Consider the following 27,526-nt stretch of genomic DNA (forward strand, 5'->3'; position numbering starts at 1 on the left):
AATGATTGAATATTCAAAGACAATGAGCGCTCTATAGAGAAGATTGGATTACTTTTTATTAAAAACTTTATTTTTATGGGCAAAGCTATTGACCTGAACGACATTGATTTTCACGATTTTCTTGTCTTCATTTCTTCATCCTAGATAGGTGTTATCTCTTATATATCTTCTTGTGTACTTAAGCTATACCTATTCTAATTAATATGATTGTTTACTTACATAAAAAACAAAATAACTAGGATTGGATGGCCATAATGGTGGCCTAAAAGATAGTTGGATAGTTAGAATCGAAAGTTCCATATCAGCGGTGGCTTACAGAGTGCATACGCGCTAATGAGGGTGATTAGATGACGTGAGCCGAATTTGGAAGGTTTGGAGGCAAAACATTCAATTGTGCTGAGCATGTGGTTGTCGCATGGAGATCAGAATAAGCAGTGGCTTGTGAAGATTGGCGGTCGAAGAGCTCGATGCATGGTGTGGTGCATGTTTGATGTCTAAAAGACTAGAGATCATGAGGCATTTTCAGTGGAGAGGAAAGAAGAGAGGAAAAAATGGTATGTTTGCGGGAAGAGAAGCGAGCGATGAGGGGGTGATGGAAGCTGAGAGTTTTTTTTAGAGGAGACCGAGTATATATATCCAAGAGAGGAGAGGAACATTAGGAAAATATATACTTATAGGAGCATATGCATTACTTCTAACTTTTCAGTCCAAGAATATTGTTAGATCCCTCATTAATTATCTTTCGAGTAGAAAGCTTCCAGCTTCTTTCCGTGATGGTGAAAAATTCTCATGTCTATCTGCGCTAGCGTGTTCATTTCAGCCGGTGGAATGGATATAAGCAGATAGAGAACACAGGCCGAATGCTTCATTGTAATATAGCAGCCAAGTACGTACTAATGTGAATATTGTCATGTGAATCCCATTCTCACATGGTGTGACAGCAAGAGTTTAGTCCCACCATGATCTGAACTTGCGCTCACCTTCAAAGGTCACCAGACCTTTTTTTTTCTCTTGATTGGTTTAGACAAAAAGTTAAAATACTTGCAGAAGTTTAATTTCCTCTTCCTGACCAGAAAAAATTACTATAGATCATCTATCTCGTCAGGGCCGAACTTCCTCATGAATCCTTGCATAATAGTGTAAATTGCACCATTTTTTGTCTCTCCTTAATGCATGTTAAGATATAAAATAATAAAATCTATCTCTTCTCATGTATAAGCTTAAACTTTTGAGATAAGTAGTGATTTTACATAGTATCAGAGCAGAAGTCCTAAGTTCGAATCCTAACTCTACACTTTATATATCTCATTTAATTAAATATTTAATTTATTAGATCTACTTATTGAGGAGAAGTCTGAACCATAAATGAAGAGGAATGTTAAGATATAAAATAATAAAATCTACCTCTTTCTATCAGTTTAAACCAGTAACTCATGCCACTCCCATCAAAACGTTAGTACTTCGACTCTGAATATTTGAAAAGGATTGGCACTCATGTCCTTGATCAAAGTCATGTAGTACTAGATTCTCGTCTCCGGCCAATTACATATGGATATATACTATATATTGAAACGAAGAAAAAGTTTCCAGTAATACAATATAGAAACAGAATTCTGTGCACGCCACAATGAACTGCTTTTGCTGTGTAAGCCGTAGGAAATCACCACATATATGCAAGCGGGTTGTGTTTCCCCACTGCTTAATTATGATCTCTATGATTTTGGCAAATATTTGTTTGCAGCTTACTCTCTACATTAATTAAGATATTGTAGTAGTACTGATAGTGATATGCTAGATATTGACTTGACATATATATTATTATCTGCAGTTCATGAATTAGAACATGAAACCGTATCACTTGACAATCGAATGTAGACAACGTGAAAAAGACAAATTTTAAGGTTCTAGTGTCATAATGACTACTTTGATAACTGGGCAAACATGTCCTACATCTTTATATTGCTCTTCGACTTTCTGAATTAATAATTGATGGCTAGCTCTCGCATTTCTATCATCGTAACAAATAAAAGATAAAAGACAAATTATGTATAATGGAAATGGTCATATGTCGGAGGAGTACATTTTATGATGATCAATTAGATTATTTGCAGATCATCATGTTGTATGTATATGATGATGATGAGTTCCCAAGTGAGCATTCGATCTCTGTTTAGTTACCTGCAGTCAAAGGGTTGTACATTTTCTATTACTGCCATGCATCCAGCTTTTGAGTGGAGACTGGAGAGCATCACATGCACAGTTTGGTTCCCTACAGAACAACTACACTCATTTTCTGAGAAATCTTAGCACTAGTACTCTTCCTAGTATCTTTTGAAGATTTTGATCCTACTAAAGTTAAACTTTTAAAGCTTACATGGACGTACGTTAGCCTGTATATATGTTTAATATGAGTTATGATATGTATAAATTTTAAATAGATAAGTCTCGTAAAATTTTTTTGTTAAAAATTGAGTTCCACTAATAAAATAGTTTTTTTACACATTTTTTTAGAAATGGTCTACTATTTTACAAAAGCTTGTATAGAACTTATTTATTTGAAACTTTTGCAAATCATTTCTCTTTATCAAAAGACAAATAGAAGACATTAAGTGTGGTCTTAACATCTTTTTAAATTGAAAATATATTTACAATCATGAAATGCGTAAGTGCCATACAATTTCTTTAAAAAAAAGTGAGTAAATACGATATTCACATAAAAAAAAATTAATTTTTTAATAATTAATCTCTCTTTTTAAAATAATTATCCAATACTTACGTAATCCAACGTAGTATTACTCTTTTAAATTTATGTCAGCAAAAGTCGGTAGGAAGAAAAGATAATAGAAAGTGATTAGGAGGTGAAAGATTAATAAGTGGATCTTTAGATTCTTAATTAGGTTTGGCAGTAAAAGGAGATTCTGGCAACCAAATTGAAGATAGGGATACACTGTTCAATTAGATTAGGATCCCCTTTTCTTTTTCCTTTTCTTATTTTTATTTTTTTTTTCCCTTGTTTTCCTATCTAGGTAGCTGTTTCCAAAATGTACTTTTCAGAAAGGCCTAATGCTGAAACTTTATGTCATCAACTCATCAAAGAATCGAAGTGCATTATTGAAGCCACTGATCTTAACTGATTACCTGTATTTGAGTAATAATATGCTTGGAGGTTGCTGACAGATCGATCAACCCAATGCCATTCCAGAGACATCGTAAAAAGGAACACTGGCGCTGATCACCAATGTAAAGGATGCTTTTTAGTAGAGTCATCCTATCCAAAAATGTTTCTTTTCTGTGTTGGATCCCAGACATGGGTAGTGGGTGTTTGGTTTCTGATGAGGGTGTTTGGTTTCTGATGAGCAAAAGTTAAGAAGTTGAATACAAGTGGATACAGCTACATATCCTGTCTTCTTCTTGATGAATTACTCACTTTTTGTTCTGATATATATGCCTTCTATCAACATCAAGGTTCCAAACTTGACCCTGGCTGTATCAGGTTTGACTTGTCTCAGTAGCACTAAGAAATATCAAACAAGTTTCATAAACAAAAAAAAAAAAAAAAAAACATTAAGATAGTGAAGACCCGGTGTTTATCAGCAAATATTTATTAGTACTGATCTTGATCATGATGTGTTAACCGTGCTTGGATTTGATTATTTTCTCCTTAATTCCCTTCTGGTTACTTTCAAAGCAGGTTCTGATGCCATATCTCCACAGTGAAGTTTCAAGTCATGAAATGATCGAAGAGCTGAAACTGTTTTGATTCTGGAATATTGTGGGAATCATTAGAAACCAGCTCCGCCAAACTTGTATATAGTCACCTAATTGCACAATTCGATGAAATGGATCTGTTTACATTCTCGTGTATGGATGTTGTTGTTTTATCTATTTAATAATTATATCTGTATAGAGCAGCTACCTAGCGCATAGCTATCAAGTATCTAGGAATTCTCAAAATATTCGATATCCATGATCGATGAAAGTTATGTTCTATCACTACGTGTTCAAGATCTTCTGATGATAAAAAATAGATTCACTGAGCTAGGTCCCTAGCTAGCTCTTGTCAGCTTAATTATGTCTGGCAGCGAGGCAATCGATTGAAAATTCATTTAGAACGGCAATCAAGTACATGCACTTAGAAATAAAAAAGAAAAGATTTCAAAACTGGATCAAGTAGCCAAAAGAAAAAAGAAAATAATCAAACTCGGGCAGTAGTACTGTACGACGTGTGTCCGTTGCACCTAGCTAGAGTTTGTAGATCTTGGCGAAAGATATGATTGTCAGTGACTCAGACTACTAAAAGCTATCAAATGATCAACTGAACATGCATGGGCTGTGGCTTCAGATCAATCAAGAAGATGCATTCATTCCCTGTCATCAAATCCCGAGAGATGAAATGGCATAAAAAAAGTGCCTCGAGCATCGCCTAGTCTTAAGCTACATACAAGCTAAAGGACCATATAATAACAATATTGATGGTTGTGTTAATTATTCAGGACATACAGATCACGCAGATAAAAGTGAAAAGTTCATCGCGAAGTTCTCCTGCCATTTTTATTAATTGTGTGCTTTATCAGCTTGTACTTGACTTTTTGTTACAGAGAATTGTTATTGCAGAAACCCAAGAACCCAAATTTGCATACAAATTTACTTGATCGGCCTTTGCCTTGAACGCCCTGAACTGAATGCTGGATTCTATATATATCCAGCTTGAGCAATAGTACCATTTAAGACCGGAACCTTTGCCTGCAAGACTGGCAAGTGATCTCCATGCACGTAGAGTCTATCTGGCGCGTCGCCCTCTCCTTCATTCTTTCTGCTCTTTCCACCTCTTCCCTTGCCCTCTCCCACAGGTTCCTTGCTCGCGCAAACTCCGACTGCGCCAACTCCATTTCTCTCCTCGTCAGCTCCCTCACTTGCTCTGCATACGCTTTCTCTATCCCGCCAGCCGAACTTGCTCCGCCGCCTGCCATTTCAAAGCATCGACACAGCTCGTCTCGGACTTGACATCGTCGCATGCACAGACACTAGGACCAGAGAGAATATTACAATCCGAAGGTGGCTGGATTGGCCTTAAGCTGATTGATAACTGCAGGTCTAGTGCTTGGCCGTGAAAGCTGGAGTTACGATCAGACACCGTTGATCGATACCTTGACGAAGAAGAATCAGATGGCCGAGATGACATGATTGATGAAGAAGAAGAAGGTAGAGAGTATGGAGCAGGAAGTAACTGCAACTCCTTTTGATCGTCCTCTTCCATTGATCAAAGGAATTGAAAAGGGTCTAGCTAAGCTAGCTAGGTGCAGTGGAAATTATCAATTAAGAAGGTGGTGATGAGGAGAGTTAGGTCTTGTGGGGCGGGTGCCAGAAACTTGTGGCTGTATATAAAGAAGCTCAAGTTGTTCAAGTTACTACCATACCCTGTGCTAATTTTGACATTCTTGTTCATAATACATGAAATCACATAATATTAATATTGCCCTAGTGTGAAGATAGTAGATGGTATGTGTCAAATCTCATACAAGATATATGGTAGAGTACATAGTTATGATAAGGATCAATATCATATGCAATCAACTCAAAACTAAAACCATACAAGTGATCATGTTAGACAATCATCGGAATGCATATAACTAGACTTTATGTATAGGTTAATATTGTAAGTTTAACCTATACATAATTTAGGGTGTTATAATCTTTTTTTTTTTTTTTTTTAAGCTTCCACAAATCTTTTCCCTCATAGATAAGAATATAGAAGTTGGTAAGTGTGATATTATTAATGCATGCCTTATATTCTAATTAATCGAAATCATCATAATAAAAGAACGAAGGATCGTTTGATCAATTGGGTTTGAAGATATGACTATCATGAACAGGGGAAAGTTTTCCTTAATTGATGACAAAAAAAGTAAAACAAACAAGAAATTAATAACAAGACACGAAGATTTACAGAAACGTGCCTATATTTATAGAGCTGTAAGAGATTTTATTTTTTTGAGGAATAACAAAATACATCTTGGGGTGAAACTCAATGTTCTACACGATCATACTATTCATTAATTAATACATATTTATAGGATTGTACAGTAAAAATCCTAATTTCATAACTATTAAATTATTCGGTCGAGTAAAATGTCGAGCGAATACTTTGTTGATATTTGTTTTAGCGAGTATCGAGCGAACTCTCTTTCTAAATTTTACTCGAGTCACTTGCAGGACCAACTTTCTATTTAGGCCCAGTTTGTATTCGCAAGCCATCTTAACTCATTTCACTACTATTCATTATTATTCATTAACTTTAACTCATAAATCTCATTACTATTCATAATTTATTTTACTATTATTCATAATTTATCTTCAAATCTAAACGATCCCTTAATGTTTCTCGAGTCACATACGGAGTAAAAAATTGTGATGAATCTTCATTAGATCGGGATATTGAATGGAGCCGCACAAAAATAAATCACTTCATAAACCTAGCATCACGTACGTAAGTTACCAACTTACAAGGGTATAAGTGACATTTTATGTTGCGTTCTTTTATGTTTTACCTTTTTTACTTTTCTAATGTTTATAAGTTTATTTGACTTTCCGACTTCCGTTCCTTTCCTTTTCTTGGATGAAGATGAAAGGGTGGTGTGTGTGTGTAATAATAATACTCGCACGTGCGACTTCTTTGTTTTTAGAAAAAATAATTAAAATATTAAATAAATATTTAGACAGCTTTATGGCATTGGTAGGCCTAGGTTGTCGGCCCGCAGTACCCAAACATAAAAAAGGTTAGTCACTTTTTTAATGAGGAGCCCATGCTAGGGGCAGGTCGGCACGTGGGATGGGCACACTCGTGAGGCTGACCATGATTATGGGTTACTGTCTCTGCCACTTTGACCCAGTGGGTGGATCCCCTTTTTGGCAAGACTTTTTTGCTTCGGAAAATGATAGGATTATTTTTACTATTTTTTGTATATTTAAATTTTTTTAATTTTTAATTTTATTTAATAGTTAAAGAAAAAATTATTAATAAAATTATATTTTTTTAATAAGTAAAGATATTGAAAAAATTACTTAAAAGAATATGATAAAAAATAAATATATTATAAAAAATAAATAGATAATAAATAAATAATAATCCTATCACTACTTTTTTACTTCTCATTAATCATTTAAAGCTAAAGTTTTAGTTATAGTAAATTGAAAATTAAATTAAATATTATTTTTTAATAATATTATTATTTTATAAATTAAAAAATTGATTTATTTTATTATGAAAATTTAAAAAAATTATAATAATAAAATAAAATGAGAAGAAACAATTTCATCTTTCAGAAGGGACTTATCAGATTTGTTCGTTCGTGCGTGTACACTCTTGCATGATACTCGTAGAACATGACCAACTTTGTTTTCACTGGTCCACGCTATTATCAACACCTCAAAACTGAACAGTAGCATAAATACTGAATCAATAAGGTGAAACAATATCTACAATTGTTATATAATTATTTAAAAAATAAATACATTATAAGATAGATTGAGTTTTTGAAAGGGAGATCAATTGAAATTTGAGGGTATGGGTTTATTTTTTTGTTCTATTATTTTTTATTTTAGTTTTATTAAGATTTAAAAATATAAAAAAGGGACACAAAAATTGTCTTCCCAATTATTCAAATATCAACTAAATATAGTTTAAAAAAAATATTCTCACTCTAAATATATTTATAATATAAAATGTGCAAATGATTCGTATTTTAAAAAATAAATAAATAAATATAAAATTTACATTATAAATTTCATTCTTTTTTTTAAAAATTATAATATACTTTACAGAATTCATAACAGTATTTAACATTATATATATATATATATATAAATTTCATAACAATTCCTTTTTAGTTTTTACAACGAATCCTGGTTCTGGCGCGCGTGCTTTTCAGTCTCCTGTTTTTTCCATTTTAACTTTCCCGCTGCTTTCTCTCAGCAGCTGTGATAGAGAAGCAGAATTTTCTCGGGAAAGTGACCTTGAACCTCTCCCCCCACAAATCTTCTAGCATTTCCTTCCTCATCGAAGTCCATGAACTCCCGTGAACTCGCTCTGGTCTCCACGGCCACTGTATTAGGTGCTTTAGCATCTGCACTTGCTTTCCGCTTCTTCCTCGTCCCCAAAAATCACTTTTCCAGAACCAGTTCCTCACGGAACGGCGTCGTCTCGAATAAAAGCACTTCTCGTAGCCCCTTCGATCCCTCCAAACGCGACGGGTCAGTATTAATTCCGATTTTTGTTTTCTTGACTATGCTCAGTTCTGTTTCGATAACAGATTGAGCTGATGGAGATTGTTGCGGTTTAAGGTTTTCGTGAATGATTTGCTCTATTCTTTGTATGTTTTTTTTTTTTTTTTTTTTTTTGTGGAAATAATTGGTTTTATTTTGTTCTATTGTTTTGATTTTGAATGCAGATATCTGTCATGGGATGATTATTTTATGGCAATTGCATTTTTGTCAGCTGAGAGATCCAAAGATCCTAACAGGCAGGTCATACATTAAATCTTTTAGATATGCGCATGTGTATAAGATTGTGCAGTACTTGGTTTCTATATGGATTAGGATTGTGAAGAAATTGTGTAAGCGTGTGTTGAGTCTCCGTAATCACCTAACACAGTCCAGATCAAATTAGTACATGCCCGAAGTAGGACTCCAAATGAGATAATCGGGCTGATTTTGATATCATTTGCCACAATCCGGTGAAATGCTAAATACATAACTCCATATGGTGAAGTAGTAGTCATAGTTGAACTCCTTGTAATTAGGGGTGTAAATCGGTTTGGTCCGGTGATGGATCAAAATTTTCAGTCCATCATTTTTCCCGAACCAGACTGAACCGAATATCCATAGAGACTGAATCGGTTGCTATTGGTCTGTTCGGTTTGTCCTAATTATTTTATTATTTTTTTCAACTTTTTTTTTTCAAATAAATTTATAAAATTATTTAAATTACTAAATTAAAATTAAGTGAATTATGTAACTAACTCATTAAAAAAATTATTTTACTATAGTTATATTTATAATGTTAATAGTTACTACTTACTAAGTTAGACTTTACTTTTTTGTATACATAATTATTAATAATATCATACATTTTATATATGGTTAATGAATACCAAATAATTTCATTGTACATGGATTATTCATGCCTGCTTACAACTTAGGTATTCAAAAACAAATTACCATAAATAGTAGAGTATGCATGAAGTATTAACTATTTGCATATAATGACATAAATTATCATTGATTTATTATTAATTAATAGCATATATTATTTTATATTTTATATGGTCAATGATAATAAATTACATGAAAATTACATCATTAAATTTTATAATTAATATATTAAATTATTAAAAATATTTTTAAAAAATATATAGGGGTTCGGTCCGATTTGGTCTAAAATTTGTAGACCCCGTGACCGGACCGAATTTCATCGGTCCACATATTTTGCGACCGAGACCGACCGGTCCAAAATTCAGTCTAGTCCGGTCGGTTTTGCTAGTCCGGACCGAATTATTTGCAGCCCTACTTGTAATCGTTAATATAAGTCAGCTTGGCCTAAAACATGTTGATTTGGGAGTCAACACACTTATATACAACACCTTCACTGTCTCAAACAGAATCTGCAATACTACATCTTCCTAATAATTATTAACAAAAACATTACAAGAGGAATACTACATCTTCCTAATAATTATTAACAAAAACATTACAAGAGGAGTTCCCGATCACTAATTTATTGTTAATTAGGTAGTGAAAATTGTGATTTTCATATTGCGTGGTTGTTTTGCTAGTTTACTTGGAGAATCCTAGCCAATTCAAGTTGTATATTTGGTGACGCAGGTTGGTGCATGCTTGGTGAGTCAAAATGGTGTTATTCTCGGTAAGTTCAAATTGGCGTCTAGATTGTCATAAGTATCTAGTGTAAATCTATTCCCTCCGTTCTCCAGTAGATGAAAATCTACAAATATCAAATATTTAATAAATGTAAATACTCTTCCTGAAATGATTGACCAAGAAAAGTATACTCAACTTGTTATTTAATTTTTTTTTTTTAAAGCAGTTTCAAATTCAAAAAAAACCTCTAGGTTCAAATTTAACAGGGCAGCATCATACAATCCATTTTTCATATGGATTCTGCTATTGGTGGGTTTGACAATTACTGCAAAACAGTGAAAGCCATGTATAGCATGTTGGTGAGAGTTTCGCGCGTTATGTTCTTTGTTCAGGGATTGGCTATAATGGATTTCCGAGAGGCTGTGCTGATGACAAGCTTCCTTGGGCAAAGGTCAGCATCTTATAATAAATAATTTCCTCTTATATTAAGAAAAGGCTAGTAGTAAATCTTCCCTCTTGTGTTCCAGAAATCTAAAACTGGGGATCCTTTAGAGACAAAGTATCCGTAAGTCTTGTGATCTCATGAACTCTGCTCTTCTTTTTGAAACCTGTTTTATTATATACATGTATAAATTCACAATGGATACTTGATTGTCTTCTGGTTCATAATCGTGATCAAACTACCACGTGATCAAATTTCCAAATGCATGGTACTTTGCTAAAGTATCACCACCCTATTCCTTATCTTATTTTTTGAACCCTCTGCTGTTCTTTATTTTTTAAATTATTTACCACAGTTATGTTTGTCATGCTGAAGTCAATGCTATCCTTAATACAAATCACGCTTCTGCTGCTGGGCAGGTTTGTTTAATGCATCCTATCATAGTTTCTTTTGAATTCAGAATTTTCTATATTTGAATTTAGAATTAAAGACTGGAAGTTGAAAATATAAATAATTGCCAATGATGTTTTTGGCTATTTTCTTCAAGATCTTGCTACTATTGTGAAAATAGCCATTTGAGAACTTATGATACACAAGGGCTGTTTTGATCTCTTTATGGTCATTGCAGAGGCTTTACGTGACCATGTTTCCTTGCAACGAATGTGCCAAGATAATTATTCAGGTCTGGTTTTAAAGTTCCCTTTCAGTGTTATAAAGAATGATTATTTAGAGTTGAAATGCCCCCATTCGATTACACTATTATGTCCAAAAGATGTCAAGAATTTGACCATGCCTAAGGGGCTTGCTGGGAGTGCTATGTGTTTACTCCTCTACTTGTCAGGGATCTGAAACAGAGTTTCAACTACATCTTGTTTAGCCATAATGCAGGAATTTCAAAACCAGTCACCCCCAACTTTTTTTACTATTAGCACGAACCCTTCCATTCTTGCACCTGGATTTTGCCCTTGTACCACTTTCTGTGAGACACGATGCTGACTACTGGACTAAATCCACTGTAATAATTCACAAGTGATTGCCTTTGATGCGTAACTTTTACTCAAAAAAACAGCAATTGTAGTCAGCCTGAAATCTAGACTGGTAAGGCCACATAGGAAACAATACTTTTCTAGAAAACTAATGTCAGATTAGCAACTCACCCAAAAAAATGGTTTAATACCATTTCAGTGTATCAACATGATAAGAACTAGGAAAGGGCAGTTTTGAAATTTCCACAAATATTTTGTGACAACCAAATAACGATGGCAGAATCCTGTTTATACTGCAGTGTGATATTTTAGATGCAGGAACTTTTATTGCTGGCTGCAGTTTCATAAGACATTTTCAATAGAATTCTAGAATTAGTAATCTTACCAATGTCTTTGGAAAGCACGAGTCCATAATAGTAATTAGCTATCAGTGGCATATAGGTCTTAGCCTTATAGATCATAACGTTTTACCAATTATTGAGACATAATCAACTATCTAAAAAAAAGATTGAGATCTGACCAGGCATATATTTGACTTCCTGCAATTGTTTCCTTCCCTTCCGCTCCCACTTTTTATAGGTAGTGGTGGTTAAATTTAATAGATCTAACACATCTTTCCTGCAGGCAGGTGTTTCTGAAGTTATATATTTTGTGGAGAAGAGGCTAAGTAATACAGACATTGCATATATAGCATCTAACAAACTACTGTCAATGGCCGGTGTAAAAGTAAGCCTTTCCACATCATCTCGCTGTATATTTCTTTCCAACTTCTGAATCTTTCAACTAATTGGAGTCAGTCATATAAAAGTTCACAAACTTCGTACCTGATTTGGCGTAAGAACACCTTCATTATTCAGTTTTATTGATTCCTGCAAAAGTTGGCTTCATGTGCCATACGGCTTGGGATACAGTTGTACATTAGCCAAGTCTCTAACATGAGAATCTTTTCCAAATTCCAGGTCAGGAAACACCAACCCCAGATGAATGATATTTTAATCAAGTTTGAGGAGCCCTAGTTTTCAGTTTTCATTTAGAATATATATCTTCTAACGTGATCATCACTTGTATTTTATGCCCACTAGACTCATCGACTCATCTTGTTCTGCAAGTCTGTTTCTGATTGTTACAACTTACAACTTAGATTTTTCTTGCACATCCTTTGTTCAATTTGAGTTCAATTATGGAATATAATCACTAAAAGACTTTTGGCAGTTAACAGTGAGGAATGATCAGGATACTCGGAGGAAACCAGAAAATCTGACTCAATGTCTCTCCTCCAGAAATCTTGAAGCATGGTTGTCACTCTGTGGAGAGGTTGACCCCAGGCTGGGCTTTTAAGCGCCTAGCCCAAGCATTTCAAAAAATAAAATAAAATCTAATTAATCAATGATTTAAAACAGCCTAAGTAAGCCCAGCCCACCAGACTCAGCCGGGCCTTTCCGGCCCAAGATGAGGTTTGAATCCTACTTCTTGGCTGTAAGGATCTAATGCCTGAATGGAGCTTCATTCAGGGAGACGATGTAATCCCAGCCCCAGCACCCCCTTTTCCTCTCTCCCTAGAAAGAAATTAAAATCAACAATCACAAAACGTACCATACAAAAGTCACACCCGTCCAATACACCCTTTTTTTTTTTTTTTTTTTTTTGTGTGGACATTAATTAGAATTAAGAGCCTCTAGTTGCCTCCGAAGATGTTCTAAGTCGATAGAACTAAGTGGTGCTTCAGGAATCAGCACTTTTTTAGGCTTGTCTGCACTTGGGAGCTCACGAACAAGGCCTTCTGGAAGAGCATCTGAAGTGAAAGGCCACACCAGAGAAAGTAATTAGCAGAAATAAAAACTACTATGCTTTACTTATTAGTTGCTAGCTAGCATGGCACAGCCGAATCCTGCCACAATTTCTAGGATCAGGGTCATTTTCAACCCCCCACCCAAAACAAAAGCTATCTCAGACAAATAAAGCTACGAAAGATGAGCAGCGGAGCAATATAAAAAGTCAGCAGGCAAATACTAGTGGGTTATCAGCAGTGGACCGAATCCCTCACATAAGGGATAAGATCCTTATAAACCAAACTAGGGGAACCGATGGGCGAGGTGTGTTGTGCATTAATGGGATGCAAATCCACAGAATCCACAAATCAATGCCATTTTGGTGCCTGCTTTTCTGACACTATTGCACAAATGGCCTGTAAAACAACCAATAAATAAAGAATGGACCACCCTTCTTTGATTAAACACCACAGGAAAAAAAAGGACCATAATCTATGATAACTTGGCAAATATGGATTGCTGAGTATCTCAATAAGCTAAAGCTTAAAATGATGACTTACCAGAACTAGCTGCATCCCTGCTATCCAGCTCATTATCATCGATGATGCTGAAAAATCAACAAGGAAAAGACATCACTAACCTTGACATGGTAAGTAATACAAGCCTAACAAAGGGAATAAGCAATTCGCCATTAGTTACGTATATGCTTTCACCCCAATTATAATTGGTAACAAAAGTTGAAAGTTATGTCAAGGCATCAACCTATCTTCCCACCTTTCAAGCACCATGAAATATTTCTTCGTCCACAATAAAATCAAGACAAAACACAAACTAACTTCAAAAGAAGTACCTTATATTCCATTCATTGTCAGTATGAAGTGGGCCTTCTATAGCAGATGAGTCTTCAGCATCTGTCTTTGCTTTAAGTGCAGCATCCCTAGCTGGCTTTACCAGGATGTACTCTTTCTACAAACAGAACATATAATTCCAGCCATAAGAAGTTAAACTAATAACCTGATGTGTATATTTCGAGCGATCAGCTTTAGTGAACCAATGCTGGAATTGAATCATGATACCTGTCGTTCTAGACAAGCTACATTTGAACACTGCGGGTTCGGCTTCATTTGCATGGTTGCGAAATAGTCTTTAAGAGAATTATATCCCTGCTAGCAATCAAAACCAAGGCAAGATCAGTACGTCATTTGTAATGCCCCACATCTACAGGAAGGTGGTAAATGAGATCCCAAATTGCCTAAGAATGACAAGCTATTGGTTTTAAAATGATTACAAGGAAGCTTCAATTATAACCTTGAATGGTCCTTTTAGAGTATCTAGATGTGGCTTGAGCTTTCTTAGGTCCTTGCATCATTTGGGTTTTCCAACAAGACTAGGTAACCTAGAGTAACTAGCCTCACTATGTGCTACTCAACCCAGAGAGAGAAGAGAGAGAATGCGATGACTTACCAAGTTCGCGGAAACATTTCCAAACTTCAGCAAGAATTTAAGCGTATTCTGGACAAGAAGCCCAGCAACAACTCCCTGCGAAACCAACGAAACTTGCCAATTAAGTCAATATAGTTATAACAACAACAACAACAATATGCTATAACATGTACATAGCAAAAACACTTATAGATAACTTGTACCATGGTGGTAGGTAAAGATGCAGCTCAAACCCCTTCATGCTTCAGTGTACGCTCATCTATGCCCAATGCTACAACCTACACCAAAAAATGAACATATAACTTCCATACTGCCATTTATAGTAGATGTAATATTATTCAGATTGATAGGTAGACAAAGTAAGATATTTATAAAGAATAAAAAAATATAACCCATTGTTGTTGAAATTGTCAATTCTATTGAAAAATATTTCATAAAAATTTAAAGAATTGCACATTTTTACCCACGAACTACAACCTGTTTTTTCACTTTACACCCCAAGTTACCAAAACTTTCAATTTCCACCCTTAGGTAAAATCTGACCCTTGAGAAGAATTGGGTCACAAAGTGAAAAACATGTTGTCTTTGTGGTGAGAAGTGTAGTTCCACCTAAAATAGTTTTTACACATCCACATGGAAGTGTACATAACAACATCAGACATAGTAAGAACCCTGACCAGTCATCCAAAGTTGGATAATTGGAAGTTCATACTAGAGGAGGTGCACAAGCAAAACAGGCAGTTTCTCCAGGTATCAACAATTGAATATGACCTGGAACAGCATCCTCAGACACACCTGTGAAAATTTATTTTTTTTCAAGTAAAGCTCCTTGTAAAGTGCATCAACGTACATCCACATATAAAAAAAGGTCCAATCGTGCAGTAGCCAGCCCATATTTCTTGAATTGAAATTCATAACCCACCACACACCCCCCCCCCCCCCCCCCCCCCCCCCCCCCCCCCCCCCCCCCCCCCCCAAAAAAAAAAGTTGATAAGACCAAAGATGTAGACACAAAGTTTTCACATCTAATATATGTGGGTAGGCTTGTCTGTAAATTTTACTTGGATAATTTACAGCAGCAAGTATCTGAAATGGAAATGCCTTCTGGAGAGTATTGAGCATTAACACATCCCTACCAAACACTTTCAGATTATGATTTTCACAAATATTTATGCGTACTAATACAAAATTTTTTAAAGTTCTGATGACCATTACAGACAGCTAAAAATACAGGAATCTCATGCTTACCAGACTCCATCCATGTCTGATTGAGTTCATTGTAAGCCTGTATAAAATTAGATATGAGGGGAGACAGAGAGAGACAGCCTTTGTATTTCAAAAGCTTTATACTTCAAACAATAACAAGGCTCCACTGTTAAAGTCTCATTACCTGGTTAACGGCCATCCTTGCTTCATAATTATCCACACAGCTTAAGACCAGATCCACTCCGCTACCTTCCTTACTTGGGCAGAATGACTTATTTCTCAAACTTGACATAAAAGTTTCAAAACCTTGCACTGTGGTGATGTTCAGTGTATAGCTCTAAACAAAAGATGCACCAATAAGCAGGAGGGAAGCGCTCATAGAACATGGTCAATGAGATTTAACCGCATTAAACCACTACAGCAGCCATACAAATACACACACGCACATTTCCAGCTCTTCAATTTCTCCAAAATTTGATCTATTCTTCCCATGTAATTCTTGGTACCAACTCATCAAGCTCCAAATTCTTATCGAAGCCAAACTCATCATTTTGTTATGGCATACATTATATACTCAAAACAGACTAACAACATATGCAAAACAATACCACCCAAACTGAATTTGGATTTACAAGCATGCCAGTATAATATGAATGGAAAAAAAAGTTGAGCCTATATTTGCAGCATACTCAAAGGACATCAGATTGTATCAAAATAAAAGAAAGGAAAATATTGAGGTATACTAATAAAAAAGTAATTTAAGTCGGTAGGGGTAAAACTATTCTGATAAAGGCTTTCCTCATATGAGCAATTAAGGCCACAAAACAAGGAGGTGGGTTACTGTAGTGGAAGGATCTCAATACATCAGGGGATGATGATAGGATGATGGTTAAGAAAGGATGATAGATAGAGCCTCTCTCTGAAAAGAAATAGCAGTGAACAATTCCTCAAAATCACACATAGAATTGAAGATGATATAAACCTCAATATGTAATGAAGTTATAAAACAAAAAATTTCTGTAAAGCATTTACCTCCAAGACAACATCAGGATTTATGTCTGAAAGGGTCTGTACAGCAGCATCTGTCTTTGTCATACTAACCTGAAAAGGTAAATAAAATCGCATCCATTATTGGCGCAGTTATGTGTTCCTTCACTAAAATAACGTTCTTATGCTTGTGAAAGACAATCATAGTCGGTCTGGACAACAGATAGGGAGATTGAAAACAGCCAATAAAGAGAAAAAAAGTACATTTTATTATAAAAAAAATCAGTAACACTTGATTGAGGAAACCATATGATAAAATTTTTAAATACGAATCAAGAACGAGAATAATGTGGATACCTGTTCTGGTCGAAAGAATAACCTATTCATGTTTGCTAACTCCACTTTGTCATAATCATATAACAAAAGACGACCTATCCCACACCTTGTCAGCATCTCATGCAACACTTCCTACACCGCCTATGCCCTGTGACCGATAAAAGAAAATTAGAACAACCCCACTATATGTGTTGAATTCTGTACGTTTGGATGATAAATTCATCTCAACTCATCATTACAATTTTTTCAAATTCTAACACAAAATATAATAAACAATTAACTTTTTCAAATCTAAAAATAATAATAATATTAAAAAATAATATTCTAATAATATTTTATCATTTCAACTCAACTCAACTCAATTCAGTTCAACATCCAAACGTATTGTATCGTGCATGTTACAAAGAAATATATATAAGTTGGGAAAATGGTGGAAGAGGGCCAAAAATAACTCGACTGAACCAGAACTATTTTTCTATTGCTGCCCAAAATAACCCCAAATAATATCAACCAGCGAGCCATGCTTAAGCATTTGGGCACGCTAGCATTACTAGAAGAAGATAAATGAATCTACTAATTCATCTTTCTACTGAATCACAAGTGATGGGTGTTTTGCAGCAACAGTTTTGGGATTTGGTTTTAAACACCAACTGAACCATATTTTGATGCCATATATTGCTTTAGTTTCATGGACAAAGTAAATTAATGGATAAACAGAACAAATTAATTGGAAAAGGATAATACATCACTTGTAGCTTCCCATTCTTTTCAGCAAGTCTGTAAAATCAATCAAGAAAATCCAACACTATTGCATTAAAACCAAAACAGCAATTGCAAATTTTGGGGCCTTGGGGGAGAGGGTCCTAGTCCCAATCTCGGAATTACTTATCTGAAACACCAAATAATGACTCAGATTCTTCACTGGGAAATACGACCAACATATGTACTTATCAATTCACACACAGAACCGTATGTGCATTACAAAAATGTGTTCTTGTGCACCAGAGTTCCATTCTATAGCAACAAAGAAAATACTCAAAGAGGAGATAAATACAGAAAACTATGGCAACTGAGAACTCCCGTATTCTCTCCTAGTCCTCCACAATTCCCATCCTCTGAAGTGCCATTAGCCTGCCATAAGGATTGCTATCCACCACCTCTGCACTCATATCCTGCCACCACGGCAATTAGTTATGATTTACTAGTATTACCATTGAAGATTAACGCTACTCATAACACCACAGGGACAACACCCACACAACACCGCTAAAGTGGCAGGCAAGTAGTAGCCATTAAAAGAAAAAGGGAAGAAAGAAATTCTGAAATTGAACTATAACCTTGAAATCATGTCTAGTGTGTCAGCGGTATTACATGGGAATTATACTTGTGGTGTTAATAGCATTACTCCAGCATTGATTAATAGTATACAAAACAGATTAAAGAAGAAGAAAATAGTGAATTGCACAAGACAAATACCTGGACTTTCAAAATAAATTTACAGAAATTAAAAAAAAAAAAAAAAGTGTTATCTTTCAAAATGAAACATTCTTAGTAGTACAATCAGATAAAAACAAAACATAACGTGCCAAAACTAAAATTTTTCTATCTTATGAGACAAAGGAAATCCAAAATAGAAAGTTGCCAATTTCTTCCTCAGCAACACAGTAATATGCATAAAACATTAACTTGTACCCTACCACTGCCGAATATTATCAGCGACTAAACATAATTACACCAAAAACAGGACAAGAAAAAAGAATGCGGCTTCAGTTATACATCAAGCAATTATGGTAAATCATACTGTAAAATTGGACTAAATTTTTAAAAACTAAGCTACACAAAGAAAGGCAAGTTTCTATTTTGAAATGTTTTTCCATTTTAGAACCAAAAAGTATTAATATAGATCAGAACATAGATTTCTACGTCAACAGAGCTACACCATCAATATATATTAGAACATAGATTTCGTTCTGATTCCATCTTATTCAAGTATGAAGTATTTCGTCTGAATACGTAAAATCCAGAATTCAAGCTAAGATCCGCAAATTTTAAATTCATGAATTGTTATATAGCTACATACAAAAATGCATATATGTACATATATGCCGCATGTGAATTGGATATACCTTATCGATTGAAGCAGGATGAGAAGGATCAGAGAGAGATTGTCTGAGAGATTCGAGATCATGCAGCAACTCTTTGAATTCTACCTCCATTACCTCTCCCTTTTCCCTCCCTCCTTCCCTCCCCCTCTCTCTCTCTCTCTCTCTCTCTCTCTCTAAATATATATAAATATAATATATCTCAGAGAATGCGTCCCCTTTTAGATTCGTTTCCCTGCTTGCAATAATCGTCGTGGAGGCAGAGGTCACAGAGACAGAGCTTCGTTTTGGAGACTTGGGAGTATCAGAGGCAGAGGTTTCTGTGCGCGCTCACTGTGTGCAGAAGCAGAGGTCACTGTGTGCACTGCAGACTGCTGAGGATCTACGTTAGCGTTTGTTGTGTTGGGCCATTGAATGGCCCAATACATTGTTTGCTACGCCCAAAGCTTAGAGCTGTTGAATAAAGTTTGTAGGCTTGGGCCCACTGATAATTGGGCTCTACATACTGTTATAATTGTGTTTTTTTTTTTTTTTTTCGGTCAGAAGTCCCATTGTAAAACCTAGCCAAATCTCTGAAGATTTGGTCTAATATGTTTTAAGGGGTAATGATATCTTTAGATTTCTTACACCTCCTTCCTACTGCTTTGTTAGCGAACTACTTTTTTTTTTTTTTTGCTCTTTGAATATGGATTGAAAATCTTAGAACATGATCTTCTTGTATAATCTAAATGAAAATAAATTCAATCAATTAACGTAATCATGTAATTTAATTAAAAATAAATTTAATTTTATAGAAACTGACATTATTTTATTCTTTGAATCAATTTTTATAAAATTAAATTAATTTTTAATTAATTTACATAATTATATTAGTTGATTGGATTTATTTTCTTTTAGATTATACAAAAAGATTATATTCTTGAATTTTTAATCTAGATTCAAATTATAAAAACAAAAAAAATTAAATAATAAAATAATAATAAATGAGATGAATTGTTGATTGTTAAAACCCAAAAGCTAATGATGAAATGGATAGTTATTTTCCTTTCCATAACGTTGAATGATTAACTTATCCCAATATTTTTGCGCTTTCTACGTCATGAGCGGTCTATTCTCCAAAATTGGGTGGATCCAACAAAAATAAAGTTAGTTCAGATCCCAAAAGCAAATATAATCACGATTAAGTTACTTGACGTCCAGGATTCTTTGCAATATTGTTAAGAGATCACAAAAGAGTTTGATAGCCCACCTACCACCAGTCCTCGGGCGGTCAATGTTACTGCCCTCGCATACTTCAAATCTGTCACCTCTACACACCCATCTCAATGCCTCATATCAACCTCTCTTTAAATAATGGAATAGATCCAGTTGCAGATAACTGCGCGTGACACATCAAATATATATACATGCAATTAGATAGAACATCTCGTTTTAGTTGCGCATGGCATGAACGGAATGAGAAGGCCCTGATCATGTACGTACCAAAATTTGATTGAATATATATATATATATATATATATATATATATATATATATACACCTTTTAGCAGCAGACCAAGGAATTAATGGTTATTTTGAGCTTTTGATCTGTTTATTCGCGCGACATCTTTATGCAGTACTTCACTATTTTCAGAACAGTCAGATTTAGTGAACAGTCAGCTAGTAAAGTAGTACGTACTGACGATACATTGGCTGTGCATGCAGCTTTCAGCATGAGAAGCAAGTGCGGCATGTTAATCATTACGTATGATGTTTGTCTGCAGCGATTCTCATGCATGGGGTCTATCTCCTATACTTTGATCATTAGGATCAGACTCACCATTTGTTCATATAAAAAGTGTCCCATGTATAAGTGGTTTTAGAGCTACTCCTCAGCCTCGTCAACATTATTCTTAAATAGTCCTGGTCTCTAATATTCATCTCCATCGGCAGCCACGAAAAGGCAGTGCTGGCTGCTTGCAGCATCTGTTTTGTTTGGTAAGCGCTATAAAACAGTCTTGACCGAAGCTTTATCCATTGAAATAATTACTGGGGTGGATGCTCCCGCGCTAGCTAGCTAGCTATCCTTCGACTTTTTACCGCTCCGATCAAGTTTTGATATTCAAGCATGCATCATGATGTGTGTATGCAATTAGTGCTGTAATATTAATGCCTCTGAGGGGTAATCACATGTTTATATATTCTGTAATTCAGATGCCTCTCTCTCTCTCTCTCTCTCTCTCTCTCTCTCTCTCTCTCTCATGCGCATAGATTGGATATATAACGACGATGTGGGGTTCATCGATCGATATTGATCAGTGGATGTAAACAAAAACATGAGACGTGCATGCGAACGTTTCGTCAAGCACTAGCATTTACATCAGTCATTTTCATGCTTTTCTAAGCAACAAGTTTGTGGCCCCTTAATTTGTGCATTATTAATTTGCGTAAGGTACTGACTATGAAATCGAGGAGATCAAAAACAAAAGAGTTGCAATAAATCATGCGTGTATTTCTTCTGGACTAGTTAGGTACGTACCGAACAATCTTTAATTAATTTTTTATGTATTTAAAAAGAGAAAACATTTTTTGACAAGCTTGTTTATTGACACGCTAAATACATTATTATATTATAGTTTATCATATCAGCTAGCATAAAAATATTAAAACTAGCGTGGTTCATTAATAATAAACAGTGTACTGTTTACACACACACATATATATATATATATATATATATATTTATATATATCAATTTGTAAATAAAACAACCCCGTTAGAAAAATAAAAGCATCTTGTGATTAAAGTACTTCTTTTGATTACCGAGGAAAAATAATATTTTGATATATCGTGGCAAATTATGTGCTTAATTTCTGCCTCTTCAAGTCCAAAAATAAGCAACAATATTTTTAGGATCGTTGTTCGTTGTATATTGTAGAACTTAACATGCATGCATGGCCGGTTGCCCCATGAGGAAGCGAGCCTGAGGCCGAAAGCGAACCAAGAAGAAATTAGAAGAAAGACCTCATCTGTTCTAAGCTCCTAAAGAAATAAGGGACATAATATATATATATATATATATATATATATATATATATATATATAGTTCATGTTATTATATAGTTCTATCTTGATCTTCTTCTTCTTCTTTTTTTATTTTTTTATTATTACTTGTGGGCGAGATTTTCCCCCGTTAGCGAGTCCTATATGTTTTTAATATTTTGCATATATAGTTCTTATAATCAAGTGTACATGTGAATTATCACCAATGTTGGATTAAACAGTTGAGATAAAAAATTTCGAATTCTGTGTAATATTACTTGGCATAAAAGTCAAGAATCAAGATCAAAATGTTTGCATATTTGTAATAAAGGTATATAATGCTACGAACCGTGTGCAGCATGGCGTACTCTTTTAAAAAGAAAATATATTTTTTTTTATGTGTGTTTAAATTTTATGTGCAATTTAGACAGTGAGATGGGATTAACTAGTTTTAAATTAAAGTTGAATAAAATTTTGTTATAATATTATTTTTTAATATTATTATTATTTTGAAATTTAAAAAAGTTAAATTATTTATTATATTTTGTGTAAAAATTTGAAAAAATTATAATGATGAGATGAGATAAGATGAACCATTTTCACTATCCAAACAAGGCATTACCCACTCTTTTCAAAAAAAAAAATAAAATGTGAAGACTGTACACTTCAAGACTGCAAATATCATTTTCATGATATCGTAAGATACAAATTAAAAGCTGAATAGCAATATATAGGTACTGTTGCTTGGGATTTATGACGTTAATTCAAACCGAGAAATAAGTCTAGTTTGGTTTCACAAATTATTCAAATCATCTCATCTGATCATATTATCTCATCTCATCTCAACATCAAAATATCATTCAAATACAAATATTTTTTAATTTCAAATTTTCAAATTTTTTATTTAATTATTACCTAATCATTATAACTTTTTCAAACTTTTAAACAAAACACAAAAAATAATTTAATTTTTTTAAATCAAAAAACAAAAATTATATTCTAAACCTTTTATAACTTTATAATTTTTTAATTCAATTTTTCTCTTTCTTTTCTTAAAATTACATAAAAATTTTAACTTAAACTATTTTATTATTATTTATAAATTATCTTATTACTATTCACAAATGGCTTATCTCATATCATTTATGCAATTTTCCACGAGTTAGCTGCTAGGTTTTTTTCCTACAACATTCACTCCTTTGATTGAGGCATAATATATATAGAATAATTTTCCCTTTTACCACGGGTCAATTGATAGAACTATATATACTCTATTCACAAAGTTCAAACTTGAAAGATTTTAGATCAGACATATCCCTTTCACATTAAATGCTGGACTACTTATTATCATGAACCGAGAAAATATGCTTTTGACATCAAATATCATAATTAAAAACCAACGAGATTGTTGAGTTGTCAAATCATACATATATATATATAATATATGTATGTAATATCAAATTCGTTCGTCATCGATTCATTTGAATTTGACGCGTGAAACACTGTTAATGTCACACTACTGCTCACAAATCACAACTTGCGATTGAATTGTTGCAGCTAAGAATCTTCGATGCCAAGATTTTAATGGGCTTTGAAATTCTTTCCAAGTGCTGAGGGGCTTTCTTCTTATAATTATTAATTCTAGTTATTTTTCTCTCTTTTAATTATTTGATCTCAGGCTTTTTTTCTTTTTAGGAAATTATTGTCATCCGGGTACAATTAGAATTGTCAATGATCAAATTGTGTTCTATATGTGACGTATTAAATAAAAAAATTGAGATAGCCGCCCTAGTTTTAGAGAGACTTATCATTCTCTCTAGAAACTACCACCAAATCAAAACCTGGAAAGATGGGGAGGAGTTTCGGCACTTCCCTCCCTCGGCCTCCTTCATTCCTCCTTCATCTCTTTTCTAGTTTTCTTCTTTCATTTTCTTTTTTTGATTGTTCTTACAGAATTAAGTAAGGCAGAAGGCCGATCTGCTACTTTCAGGCGTCCAACTACCACCACGCGCTACCACACGTTTTCCAAGTCGCTAATACTTCAAACTGGCGAAGAATTTCGCCAAATGACGCTGCGCATGAGCTACACGCGCGGTCCAAAATGGGCACGTGAAATCCGCACACAACCGCTAAGGGTGCTCTTTTGCCGCCATGCGCGACTTTTCTGAGTTCAGGACCATTGGTTAATTCAGAGCTAACTAACCACCATACTCCCAGGGTGGCGCACCACCACAGTCATTTTGTTTGTCTTTTTTTCCTCCAAGATTAAAAACACGATTCTACGTCTTTCCAAGATGTAATTTATTTTTTCTCATGTATCTTTAATTTTCGTTATGCCTTTTGTTATAGAAAAATAAAAACAAAAAACACAGTCTCTTAGACTTTTGTCAATAGAGTGTGTCATCTACTCCGTCTTAGACAGAGTATGAGGTTTGTATAAAACTTTGTCTTTGACAGAATTGTGTTATTTCTCATAAGGTAGTCTGTAGAAGTTTATAGTATGGACTAGACTATGTAAGTCACAGTTGTGTACTGGGGAACTATTAATGTTGTAGTTTGCTTGTTATATATAATATTTCAGGTCAAAGTTGTAATGTCTATTATTAATTAATGCAATATGTTTTATAAAATATATATATATGTGACGTATTGCATATATATATATATATATATATATATATATAGAGGTGGGATGGATTGGTAAATTTCTCGCTTTAATAGGGAAAACTCCAACTTACCATTTGTTCAAAATTTGAACCCAGCCCGGTGATCAGCTAGGTCTTTGCCAATTAACTCGACCCTTAATTTGATCATGTTTGTCACGCATCATGAGGAGTGCAAAGATAGCTGATCTCAACAAGATAACAACTACCTAGTACCCAAACATGCATGCATGTTGCAATTGATGTATCGGTTAAAATTGTTTTCTAGTTATTTTAAATCTTTACATCACTGATAATTTGTGATTAATTAATGCTTTCTACAAATTTTTATTTTTTATAGAGTTTTTGATCTAACACAAAAGCATAAAGTGAGAGAGGGATACACAAAAATGTGGATTATATAATATTTATAAGAAATATTTTAATCACAAAAATATTACACAAAAGTAAATTTACAAACTGACATGACTTAATGTAAGACGTATGTTAGATTGTAAAATTATTTTTATTGTAAAATAAATATCTAATGTATCATATGAAGTTATATCAGTTTGTAGAATAATCTTCTTGTGGCAGTAACACTTCTCAATAATCAATAATAATTAAGAAACTCACTGCATACATGTATGATCTATCTCTCTCACTAAGTCTCAGAGTTAGATAAGAAATTTTAAGGCATCTATATATGTTCTAAAGTTCATAATTAGGGTGTGTTATAATTTAGTGATCAGAGAAGAAAAAAAGGAATAATAATAAAAAAAGGTGAAGATTAATGAAAAAGGTTTAAGATCAGATGGGCGCAGCATATGGCAGTATTGATGCCGCAATCGTTTCCTACCTAACCGAGCTAGAGATTCATTGATGTTTAGCTTTTCGGTGTGATCAGTGGGAAAAAGATCATTTGTAATATTGTTCCACCAACTCAATCCACACATATTCTAATCCAAACCTGATCCAAACCTACACGTACAACATAATAAATATCATGTAACTTAATTAATTAGCTTGATTTACGTACACAATTATCTCTCTCGATCAACTCTCAATTGATTTGCACTAGAACTTCAACATATATAAGGCCTTATCCCCTTGTTTAAACCATCTTTATACATACAAAGTATATATACTCAGGTCGATCATCACCGATCGGTGCAAGCAACAATATATATTATGATCAGATAATCAATTAAGTACTATTGATCGATAATATTAATGCTTATTTACGTTATAATTGCTTCGATCGTTTGTCTTAAATATGTGTTAATTCAATCTTCCTTAATTTAGCGTTTCCGTCACTCTTGGAGACGGCACAAGATTAATATATTGTAGTCAAAGAGCTAGCACGTTTATATATCGATCGAGCTTGCAGTTTTGTGGGGGTTAATATATATATATATATATATATATATATATATATATATATAGTTCTCATGAGTTTAATATATAAAGATATATACACAGATCATCGATCGAGTAGGATGCAGTTTTGGTGGCTTTTCTTTATCCAAAGTAGCTAGCTAGCTAGCTAGCAGGGCATGCACTTAGCTAGGGTTAAGACGTTGGTGTCTGATATCTGATCTTAAGTTAAAACCAATTATATATATGGTGATCATTACATGGTACTTATCAACAAAAGTCATTAATTGGTTACGTTAATGAAACCTCATACTTATTAGCGGCTGTTGTCACTATTTGCATTTTGAAGGTAAATTAGTAATTAAGCAGTTGATTTTTGGGCCGGAATAGGATTTTATTTTTTTATTTTTTAAGGAAGAGTCGGAGGTCACATGTCTAATAATAATTCTGTCTTAATTTTATTAAAAGTCCTCACTTATAATCGAGGAATAGTTATGGCCATCCATGCAATCTCTCTCTCTCTATAAATATATATATATATATATACACACACACTTAGGGTCAACGAAAAAGCTATCCATAATTCAACTAGTTTCATCATTAATATTATGAGTTCGGTAGCAAATTTCAAAATCTGATACATGATATATATACTAGCTAGTTTATATCAATAGATTTACATATATTTAATTGCTAATTATTCAAATGGTTTATTTTTAATAGGTTATTAATGGGGTTGATCAAATACTAATAAATTAATTATAAGGGTCTAATTTACTCCTATTATATATAAATAACCACCAAATTAATATTCTACTATCTCTTATTTTACCCCCCCGCCCCCCCTTTTTTAAACAAAAATAGAGACAAATCCCAAACTTTGGCATGCATAGCATCATTTTTAATTTGTCCAACTACAACAATTAGCAATGTAGTCACTACATATAAATAGTAAAAAAAATTATATTCATCATTCTTATACTATACATATATTTTTTTTTCTTAACAGATGTGTGATGTAAGAATGATGAGTAGAAAAACTCTAAATATTATGAGTTCGCTTCGAGTCATTGACCAATCACTTGCTGTGATGCACACCACAAAGATTGATGAAATTAAACCAAACCAAAGTTGTTACCCGTTTCAATATTTATTCACTTTGTTAAATGAATACCAAACCAAAGCATTTGATTACAACTTCAAAGTTGTCAACAAATTGGCTGCGACAACAAACTTTTTCTTTATCTACAACAAAATTTCAACGAAAGATTAATGGGCACCGAACATTCGAGTACTTTTTTTTTTTTGGATTTAATATTCATTAGATTTTCAAAAGTTAATT

At 33.9% G+C, this 27,526-nt stretch overlaps 1 protein-coding gene and 2 pseudogenes across 2 annotated transcripts; 1 reads left to right on the forward strand and 2 right to left on the reverse strand.

The window, feature by feature from the left end:
* Positions 1-4,525: 4,525 nt before the first annotated feature.
* On the reverse strand, positions 4,526-5,378 carry LOC121234948 (annotated as a pseudogene).
* Positions 5,379-7,885: 2,507 nt separating this feature from the next.
* LOC121234947 (deoxycytidylate deaminase) lies at positions 7,886-12,512 on the forward strand. Of its 2 annotated transcripts, none has more exons than XM_041131104.1 (9): positions 7,886-8,250; positions 8,448-8,523; positions 9,880-9,919; positions 10,266-10,324; positions 10,401-10,438; positions 10,671-10,734; positions 10,944-10,997; positions 11,926-12,027; positions 12,261-12,512. In XM_041131104.1, exons 1-9 carry the CDS (start codon positions 8,066-8,068, stop codon positions 12,315-12,317), a joined length of 675 nt encoding a protein of 224 aa, XP_040987038.1. In that variant the 5' UTR covers positions 7,886-8,065; the 3' UTR covers positions 12,318-12,512. The 2 variants fall into 2 exon arrangements, 1 of the variants encoding a protein (XP_040987038.1); XR_005934475.1 differs by having other exon boundaries at positions 7,888-8,250; positions 11,930-12,027; positions 12,261-12,454.
* Positions 12,469-19,445, reverse strand: LOC121234527 (annotated as a pseudogene).
* Positions 19,446-27,526: the final 8,081 nt, after the last annotated feature.

The sequence above is a fragment of the Juglans microcarpa x Juglans regia genome, chromosome 6D (genome assembly GCF_004785595.1).
Source record: "Juglans microcarpa x Juglans regia isolate MS1-56 chromosome 6D, Jm3101_v1.0, whole genome shotgun sequence".
NCBI lineage: Eukaryota > Viridiplantae > Streptophyta > Magnoliopsida > Fagales > Juglandaceae > Juglans > Juglans microcarpa x Juglans regia.